The sequence below is a fragment of the Protomyctophum bolini genome (genome assembly GCF_963924005.1).
Source record: "Protomyctophum bolini genome assembly, chromosome: 20".
Taxonomy (NCBI): Eukaryota; Metazoa; Chordata; class Actinopteri; order Myctophiformes; family Myctophidae; genus Protomyctophum; species Protomyctophum bolini.
The window spans coordinates 887,501-898,719 of NC_137881.1; the positions used below are offsets into that span (position 1 = coordinate 887,501).

General features: G+C 47.0%; 1 protein-coding gene across 1 annotated transcript in view; it reads right to left on the reverse strand.

Annotated features, from left to right (window-relative positions):
* The window catches only part of cyp27b1 (cytochrome P450, family 27, subfamily B, polypeptide 1), a gene marked incomplete at its 5' end in the record, with an annotated part of 18,722 nt that extends 11,870 nt beyond the window's left edge, over positions 1-6,852 (reverse strand). Inside the window, 2 exons of the mRNA XM_080793097.1 lie at positions 3,062-3,252; positions 6,577-6,852. Coding sequence (XP_080649223.1) covers positions 3,062-3,252; positions 6,577-6,852 — 467 coding nt within the window. The remainder of the gene's footprint in view (positions 1-3,061; positions 3,253-6,576) is intronic.
* Between the last annotated feature and the right edge of the window lie 4,367 nt (positions 6,853-11,219).

The window sequence follows — 11,219 nt, forward strand, 5'->3', positions numbered from 1 at the left end:
CCCTGGAGAACATAGAATATAGTGTTATCTAACAGTTACTATGAGGGGGTCCCCGGGGGGTCCCTGGGGGGTCCAGACCCCCAGGAGACTCCTCACCGCCTGCCACTCCTCCCCTTCCCTGGAGAACATAGAATATAGTGTTATCTAACAGTTACTATGAGGGGGTCCCCGGGGGATCCCCGGGGGGTCCCTGGGGGGTCCCTGGGGGGTCCAGACCCCCAGGAGACTCCTCACCGCCTGCCACTCCTCCCCTTCCCTGGAGAACATAGAATATAGTGTTATCTAACAGTTACTATGAGGGGGTCCCCGGGGGGTCCCCGGGGGGTCCCTGGGGGGTCCAGACCCCCAGGAGACTCCTCACCGCCTGCCACTCCTCCCCTTCCCTGGAGAACATAGAATATAGTGTTATCTAACAGTTACTATGAGGGGGTCCCCGGGGGGTCCCCGGGGGGTCCCTGGGGGGTCCAGACCCCCAGGAGACTCCTCACCGCCTGCCACTCCTCCCCTTCCCTGGAGAACATAGAATATAGTGTTATCTAACAGTTACTATGAGGGGGTCCCCGGGGGGTCCCTGGGGGGTCCAGACCCCCAGGAGACTCCTCACCGCCTGCCACTCCTCCCCTTCCCTGGAGAACATAGAATATAGTGTTATCTAACAGTTACTATGAGGGGGTCCCCGGGGGGTCCAGACCCCCAGGAGACTCCTCACCGCCTGCCACTCCTCCCCTTCCCTGGAGAACATAGCATATAGTGTTATCTAACAGTTACTATGAGGGGGTCCCCGGGGGGTCCCCGGGGGGTCCAGACCCCCAGGAGACTCCTCACCGCCTGCCACTCCTCCCCTTAACTGTGGAACATAGAACATTATTATCATCACCATGTGGGGGTCCCCGGTCATATTATCACCATGTGGGGGTCCCCGGTCATATTATCACCATGTGGGGGTCCCCGGTCATATTATCACCATGTGGGGGTCCCCGGTCATATTATCACCATGTGGGGGTCCCCGGTCATATTAGCACCATGTGGGGGTCCCCGGTCATATTATCACCATGTGGGGGTCCCCGGTCATATTATCACCATGTGGGGGTCCCCGGTCATATTAGCACCATGTGGGGGTCCCCGGTCATATTATCACCATGTGGGGGTCCCTGCCCGTCTCAAGATTTGCCACTATATGGACCTTATGGAGCGATGTCAAATGTCCGCTAACATAGATTAATGTACGATGACAAGAGCGCCCCTCATTTCACACAGGTGTGATTTTTTAACCGCTATCTTCATTTTTTAATGAATTACTGTAATCTTTTTGTATCTCTAAATGGCCTACTGTATAATATAGCGCTGCTGCTTTGACACCTGGTGATCAATAAAGGTTAAAATCTCTTTTCTATGAATATTTATTCAACGCAACAGATCAGACGCAACAGTGGAAGCAAACAACCTTTATGTTGTTGACTTTACTTCATGTTGACTTTAGTTCACGGAGCAGAAGTCAGGACCATCTCTCCCCCAATAGGAGAGGGGGTCCCCGGGTCAATTTAACACCTTAAGGATCATCTCTCCCCCAATAGGAGAGGGGGTCCCCGGGTCAATTTAACACCTTAAGGACCATCTCTCCCCCAATAGGAGAGGGGGTCCCCGGGTCAATTTAACACCTTAAGGACCATCTCTCCCCGGGTCAATTTAACACCTTAAGGATCATCTCTCCCCCAATAGGAGAGGGGGTCCCCGGGTCAATTTAACACCTTAAGGATCATCTCTCCCCGGGTCAATTTAACACCTTAAGGATCATCTCTCCCCGGGTCAATTTAACACCTTAAGGATCATCTCTCCCCCAATAGGAGAGGGGGTCCCCGGGTCAATTTAACACCTTAAGAATCATCTCTCCCCGGGTCAATTTAACACCTTAAGGATCATCTCTCCCCGGGTCAATTTAACACCTTAAGGACCCCCAAGTACAGCACGTCGATTTAACACCTCAACCCATTTAGAACTGAGGACGATTCTAAAAATGTATGTCTTCAAACTTTGTCTGAAAAACCTCATGTTTGTATATCAGTGGTTCTCAACCTTTTTCATGACAAAGACCCCCAGAAATATCTGTATGTGGCCCCCATCTGAAAACAGGCTGTTCCTTCCAGGGACCCCCCAGAAGGGACCCCCCAGGGACCCCCCAGAAGCAAAGATTTGATGTTTGACGTTCGCTCTGGAGATTTGCGCCACATGTTCACAATTTTTTTTTTTTTTTTTGTGAATTTTTTAATTTTAAAGTGTGTGTGTGTGTGTCAATTTAACAAGGCTGCAGACGATCACAAATCAGCAGAGAGTGAGCGACTCTATGCCGAATTGAAGGACCCAGACTTTTTTTTTTCTCCCTGGAAATAAATATGTCTGGGTTTCCGAGGCTAGACTCGGAAACCCAGACATTTTAGGGTTAGGGTAAAGGCCTATTCATAGTCTGGAGTTTCGGTGGTGAGGTGACCACCGCTCCGGTGGTGAGCTGACCACCGAAAGCTGACCACTGAAATAACGTTGAGCGGTGGTGAGTAAAAACAGAGAGAAGGGCTGGAGTGGTGGCGGTGGTTTGCTCTTCACCGCGGCTCAGTGACGTCATGTTGTAGTTCGGTGGTCACCTCAGTGACGTCATGTTGTAGTTCGGTGGTCACCTCAGTGACGTAGGGGTAGGTAGGTAGGGGTAGGTAGGGTCAGGGGTATAGGTAGGTAGGGGTACTCACGCTGTCAGCAGCCCATAGTGGTGCCCTTTCTCCTTGCGGTAGGTAGGGTTAGGGTAGGTAGGGTAGGTAGGGTAGGTATAGGGTAGGTAGGTAGGGGTACTCACGCTGTCAGCAGTAGTAGTAGTAGTAGTAGTAGTAGTAGTAGGTAGGGGTAGGTAGGGGTAGAGTAGGTAGGGTTAGGGTTAGGGTAGGTAGGGGTACTCACGCTGTCAGCAGCCCATAGTGGTGCCCTTTCTCCTTGCGGTAGGGGTAGGTAGGTAGGGTAGGGTAGGTAGGGTTAGGTTAGGGTAGGTAGGTAGGTAGTAGTAGGTAGGTGTACTCACGCTGTCAGCAGCCCATAGTGGTGCCCCTTCTCCTTGCGGTAGTCCTTCCAGGAGGAGAGGTCACTCCTCATGGGGTGCTGACCCTCCTGCCTCAGAACCTGCTCTATGAGGGACGGCTCGGCCACGTGGACCGTCAGGATGGGTCCGAAACGGGCCTTCCACATCGGACCGTACCGCCTCAGGCCTTCTAGCTGGAAGCACACACACACACACACACACCACACACATTTGAAATGTTTATTTATGTCCACATAATGAAAAGTACAGGAATACCTTGTTACTGTACAAAGGACATAAACACTGCCAGTGCAGTTTGACAGTGGGAGAGCAGCCAGTTACAACGTGCATGGACGGCAAAGCATCGTTACATACAGTACAGCTGACATGTCAGACACAGGACAGCATCGTTACATACAGTACAGCTGACATGTGGGACACAGGACAGCATCGTTACATACAGTACAGCTGACATGTGGGACACAGGACAGCATCGTTACATAGAGTACAGCTGACATGTGGGACACAGGACAGCATCGTTACATACAGTACAGCTGACATGTGGGACACAGGACAGCATCGTTACATACAGTACAGCTGACATGTGGGACACAGGACAGCATCGTTACATACAGTACAGCTGACATGTGGGACACAGGACAGCATCGTTACATACAGTACAGCTGACATGTCAGACACAGGACAGCATCGTTACATACAGTACAGCTGACATGTGGGACGTACAGCTGACATGTGGGACACAGGGCAGCATCGTTACATACAGTACAGCTGACATGTGGGACACAGGACAGCATCGTTACATACAGTACAGCTGACATGTGGGACACAGGACAGCATCGTTACATACAGTACAGCTGACATGTGGGACACAGGACAGCATCGTTACATACAGTACAGCTGACATGTGGGACACAGGACAGCATCGTTACATACAGTACATGCAGATGGTCTGCACTAGCTGTGAGATGGTCTGCACTAGCTGTGAGATGGTCTGCACTAGCTGTGAGATGGTCTGCACTAGCTGTGAGATGGTCTGTAGCTGCTGATACTTCAGCACTTTGGTTAGAAAGGCTTCTGCCAGGAACACGCACACACACAGTCACACACACACACACACACACACACACACACACACACACACACACACACACACACACGCACACAGTCACACACACACACACAGTCACACACACACACACACACACACACACACACACGCACACGCACACAGTCACACACACACACACACACACACACACACACACACACACACACACACACACACGCACACGCACACAGTCACACACACACACACACACACACACACACACACACACGCACACGCACACAGTCACGCACACACACACACACACACACACACACACAAAGTTTAACAATTGATTTATGTCCACACACAGGGAAAGCATACAGTAACACAGATATTGTAGGTGCAGTAAAGCCGGGTTATATGGATGTGTCCTCATGATACTCCATGGACACAAACAGAGAGCTGTCAATCACTCAGATCAATGAATGCCATTGATTTGAGCTCCACAGCTTCTCTATAAAATGATTTGAGCTCCACAGCTTCTCTAAAAAATGCACTGTTTTTGTCATGAAATAAAATGCAATCCAACCAGATCAACACGACGCTGTAGGAACAACCCGGAAATGTAGTAGTAGAAGAAGTGACTGTCGGTACAGCACTGTATTAAAATGGGGTTAGGGTTAGCCCTAACCCTAACCCTTAGGGTTAGCCCTAACCCTAAGGGTTAGCCCTAACCCTAACCCTTAGGGTTAGCCCTAACCCTAAGGGTTAGCCCTAACCCTAAGGGTTAGCCCTAACCCTAACCCTTAGGGTTAGCCCTAATCCTAAGGGTTAGCCCTAACCCTAAGGGTTAGCCCTAACCCTAACCCTTAGGGTTAGCCCTAACCCTAAGGGTTAGCCCTAACCCTAACCCTTGGTTTCTCAAGCAGAGGTAAATCATTCCACAGCGTAGGTGCAACAAATCCGTAAGCTCGATCTCCTTTGGTTCGCAGCTTAGTGGCTGAGAGTGTAACACATGGAACCAAATGGACCCTTACGGGTCTGTAACTCTGAGAGTGTAACACATGGAACCAAATGGACCCTTACGGGTCTGTAAGTCTGAGAGTGTAACACATGGAACCAAATGGACCCTTATGGGTCTGTAACTCTGAGAGTGTAACACATGGAACCAAATGGACCCTTATGGGTCTGTAACTCTGAGAGTGTAACACATGGAACAAAATGGACCCTTATGGGTCTGTAACTCTGAGAGTGTAACACATGGAACCAAATGGACCCTTATGGGTCTGTAACTCTGAGAGTGTAACACATGGAACCAAATGGACCCTTATACAGGTCTGTAACTCTGAGAGTGTAACACATGGAACCAAATGGACCCTTACGGGTCTGTAACTCTGAGTGTACAAAATACAAATGGAACCAAATGGACCCTTATACCTCATTTGTAAATCAAACATTGTAGAACCACTAGACTCCTAATAGTAGTTCATTGCAGCCCCGGGCCTGCCTAGCTCTCTAACACTGCGTCCCAGATGGTGTTAAACAGAAAATATAAAATGTGTCTAAAATGTATAATATTAGTAGTATTATGGGTTCGCCTCCCGGCTGAGGCTATATACAGTAATACCTTTTGTATTAGTAGTAGGCTAGTACCTTTACAGTTTGCTTTTACAGTATTCGATCAATCAAAGCTTTCTCTTTTGTTTGTGGACCAATAGAGGCTAACATAGTAATATTAATAATAGTAATAATAATAATAATAATAATAATAATAATAATAATAATAACACAGAGCTCTATAGACAATATGATTCTGTATTTTAAAAAGTAATAATAGGCATAATTATCATATCAACATTTTGTCTGGTGAACTTGAGTATTTTACAGAGAGAGAGAGCTCTCTATAAATGGAAAAAACAAATGTCCTTTTTTTAAACATTTAAATTAAATCACATGATGCTAATCCTGCTGTAATTTAAAACGGGACATCTTTAGATTGGGTCATTTATTTTCCAGACCAAAATAGTCTGGAATGACTGAGTGTAATGCAGGGACTAAGGGCACATATAAGGGGTTAGTGTTCCATGTTCCATCCATACTGTATATTCCTCGCTCTCCATTGATTGATTGACAGTTTGCACTTTGCAGAATTACAGTACATTTCAAGCACAACTCAATACACAGAAAATAATAAATCTAAAGTTCAATACCAGGGCTGCTATTAAAGAGGATTTTAAACCCATAATTCACTACATCTGTGTAGCTCTGCTCCATAGCTCTAATGCCTTTTCATTTAGTCTATAAACTATGGACCAGAGCTACAACCAGCTCTAGTCTGGTCCATAGCTCTAAAGTAGAGCTAGGCTGGTTGTATCTCTGGTCCATAGCCTTACTGCTCTTGCATTAGATTAGACCCACGGGGGTCCAGAGCTGCAGTACATTTATTTACCTGTAAATCGTGCAGCCTCGAGAGTCCCCGTCGGGCGAACAGGTCCCAGGCGAAGCTGAGCACGGAGGGTCCGGGCATGTGCTCCAGGGTCTTCACGGTGCTGCTGCCGGTGGTGCTGGTGGTCCCCGGACCCCCTGCGTGGGCCGCGGCGGGGGTCCCCGGACCGGCCGGACGGGTCGGGGTCCCGAGGGCAGCGTGGCTCTCTGCCCACCTCTCCACGCACCACTTGACGAGCGGACACTTGCGTCCGGACACTTTGAGCGCGTGCTGGAGCATCGTGTGTGCGTGTGTGTGTGTGTGTGTGTGTGGTGGAGGTCCGTGCGTTTCTGATCTGTTGGGATCCGGATGCTCATTGTCTCCGCCAGGAGGGAGAGGCAGTATTTATAACACACACACACACACACACACACACACACACACACACACACACACACACACACACACACACACACACACACACACAGACACAGGCACACGCACACGCACGCACGCACGCGCACCCAGCCCACAGCAGTCAGGGACAAAGCTGTTACATTTTCTCTATTTCTCCATTCTCCATTCACGTGTATTACCATTACGCTGCGCCGGGACACGCCCACCCGAGTGGGAATTTGGAGGGTGTGTCCAATCGGAGGGCAGGGGGGATATAGGTGTGTCCAGTCACAGAGCAGGGGGAGAGACCTACCCAGATTCCACGCACGTGGAGACGGAGGAGTAAACAACAAGCCTTCATCATCATCATCATCATCACCACCTTATCTCTTTCTCTCTGCAGAGCACTTTATGCCCCCCCCCCCCCCCACACACACACAAACACACAGCCACACACACACAGCCACACACACACGGGATGGGACGATATGAATATTGCATGTCATGCATGTTATTGTCTCAATGCCACTGTTGTTGTAACAACCTGAACCCCCCCAGCCCCATGCCATACATACAGCGTCCCATACTCTGGGGCAACATTTAGCCAAAAATAGCAGGTAGGCATTACACTCACCCATTCACACACCTTTACATAGATTGTGCATTACACTCACCCATTCACACACCTTTACATAGATTGTGCATTACACTCACCCATTCACACACCTTTACATAGATTGTGCATTACACTCACCCATTCACACACCTTTACATAGATTGTGCATTACATTCACCCATTCACACACCTTTACATAGATTGTGCATTACATTCACCCATTCACACACCTTTACATATATTGTGCATTACATTCACCCATTCACACACCTTTACATAGATTGTGCATTACATTCACCCATTCACACACCTTTACATAGACTGTGCATTACACTCACCTTTACATAGACTGTGCATTACATTCACCCATTCACACACCTTGACTGTGCATTACATTCACCCATTCACACACCTTTACATAGATTGTGCATTACATTCACCCATTCACACACCTTGACTGTGCATTACATTCACCCATTCACACACCTTTACATAGATTGTGCATTACACTCACCCATTCACACACCTTTACATAGATTGTGCATTACACTCACCCATTCACACACCTTTACATAGATGGTGCATTACACTCACCCATTCACACACCTTTACATAGATTGTGCATTACACTCACCCATTCACACACCTTTACATAGATTGTGCATTACACTCACCCATTCACACACCTTTACATAGATGGTGCATTACACTCACCCATTCACACACCTTTACATAGATTGTGCATTACATTCACCCATTCACACACCTTTACATAGATTGTGCATTACACTCACCCATTCACACACCTTTACATAGATTGTGCATTACATTCACATCCACACACCTTTACATATATTGTGCATTACACTCACCCATTCACATACCTTTACATAGATTGGGTTTGGGCTTTGGGTGGCAAAGCCTTCATCCAATCAGGATGAGAGGGGCCTTCCTCCAATCAGGATCGAGTGCTGCGGGCCTTGGTGCGCGTGCTATTAGTCTGTTGTACTTCGTACAAAGATATGAGTTTAAATGTTCCCTCTGAAAGAATATATTCAAAGATTTGCGGCACATTTTCACAATTCTTAAAAAATAGCAGATCTTCAAGCTCTGCCACGCTATATGAGCTTGTGGATCTGCTATTTTTCAATAGCTAAAGTATAACATAATGCTTAACTGTATTGTTAAATGTAAACTAATCGATGCAGATTGGTTTTATAGTCCAAAGTTAAAGCAACAGATCGTTCTTAATGGATAAGACACAGTTCACGCAGAGGCTTAAGTGAGTCTTTTATCAGTCATGATGGATTTGTTTTTATCAGGATGCCCCGCCCAGACATGCAGTGCAGTGATTACCCAGTGAGGGTCTGTGCATCGTCTATTCTATATCTGGCTAGAAATAAACAAGGAACTTTAATACCACAACCCAGAAAGATGTCTACCTGTGTGCCACCTACTGTACATCCCCCCAATTGAATCCCCTTACTTCATACGGAGGACTTTCCCCCCACACTAGAAGAGGATATCAGCCGTTTCCAGGCACAAGGTCACATTGTAGTTTGTGGAGACCTAAATGCCAGAACAGGACATGGGCCTGACACCCTCAACACACAGGGAAACAAACACTTACCATCAGCTCCCCAACATGTCCCCCGAGATTCAACCACGACAAAACAACAAACAAACACGGGTCACAACTACTACAGCTCTGTCGCTCACTGGGTCTGTACATCGTTAACGGTAGACTCCGAGGGGACTCCTTCGGTAGATATACATGCAGCTCATCCCTGGGAAACAGCACGGTAGATTACTTTATCACTGACATGAACCTGGCATCTCTCAGAGCTTTCACAGTCAGCAGCCCCGCAAACACCTCCCTGTCAGACCACAACAGAACCACAGCCTATCTAAACGGATCAACACACAGACACAAAGAACAAACGCCAAACAAACTATACACAATATAAGAAAACGTTACAAATGGAAGGAACAGAGCGCAGAAGCCTTCCAAAAGGCTATTAGAGTCCAATCACAACTGGGCCAGTTCCTAGAAAACAGTGAAAGTGTAAACAGGGCAGTGGAATTAAGGCCTCAATTATATATTCGAACTTACAGCCTCACTAGCAAACCTAAAAGTATCAAACAAGAAAGCCAGAAAAAATGTTGAGAAGGACAAATGGTACGATAATGACTGCAAGAATCTCAGGAAAAGAATTAAGGAAACTATCAAACCAAAAACACAGAGACCCAGACAACCACTTAACACACGTCTCCAATATGGGGAACACTGAAACAATACAAGAACACAGTAGCATTGGTGTGACATGTCCTTAAAAGGAGTTGCATTGGTGTGACATGTGTCCGTGCGTCTGTGTACTGCCCGCACAGAATACAAAACTCTGATGCTGGCATTCAAAGCAACCAAAGGTATGGCTCCCCCATATCTTGCAAGTATGATTGAACCCTACAAACCCTCCCGCGCACTCAGATCAGCCAACGCAGGGAAGCTGGAAGTACCCTCACTAAAAACGCCGGGACAACAACGCTCCACACGTCCCAAACTCTTCTCCCTTCTGGCTCCAAAACTGTGGAATGCACTTCCCATTGCAGTCAGAACTGCAGCATCACTCCCAATCTTCCGCCGTTGTCTGAAAACCCACCTTTTCAGACTCCATCATGGCCCGTAGCACTTACACCACCCCCTTAGATAGCACTTCTGTAGACTAGCATTTGAAACAGACTTATAGCATGTTATGTAGACCGCACTAGAATTGCATTGTATATAGTCATAGCACGCCATAGTACATATGTATAGCATAGTAGTATATATGTATAGTTTCATTATATAGATATTCCACTGTTACTTTCTTAGCTTACGCATGTTTCATGATAAATGCTTTTATGTGATGTATTCCCATGCTTTTGTTCTTGCTTAATGTAAGTCGCTCTGGATTAAGAGCGTCTGCTAAATGCCTAAATTGTAAATTGTAAATTTTACAGCACAGTTAACCCGGTCGATGCCACATTTTGCCAAAAACACATCTTTTGATATTACTCCTCCAGATTCTGTTCAGAATCTTTACACACTATTGATTATATTATTAGTATATTACACACTATCGATTATATTATTAGTATATTACACACCATCTCTATAGTCAACAAAAAGCCTCAAATCATGAACACAGCGTGCAATTTACGTGAAATCTTTCACGCACTTTCCTACTATAGGCTGAGGAACATATCCCACCCTTTTCACATTGGCCAACAGGTGGAACTTTTTAAAACACATTTTTGGAACAAAATGCCTCAAATCATCCAATTGCCATCCAAGGTGTATAAGAACAGATGGCACCCTTTTCACATTGGCCTGTTATAGCGCCACCAGGAGGCCACAACCTAACCTGGTGGAGACCGGGGCACTTTATCTAGTTATTATTATAAGTCACTGACAGGCCGTCGTAGCCAGCTGGGTTTAATAAAATAAGAATAACACCTGAACCCCCCCCCCCCCGTCCCCCCCGTCCCCCTCCCCCAAACATCTAGTGGAATTTATTGAAGCCATTACCAAATCTCTGCTGACGCAGGACTGCTTGCAGCACTTTACACACAGAGAGAGAGAGAGAGAGAGAGAGAGAGAGAGATACAGAGAGAG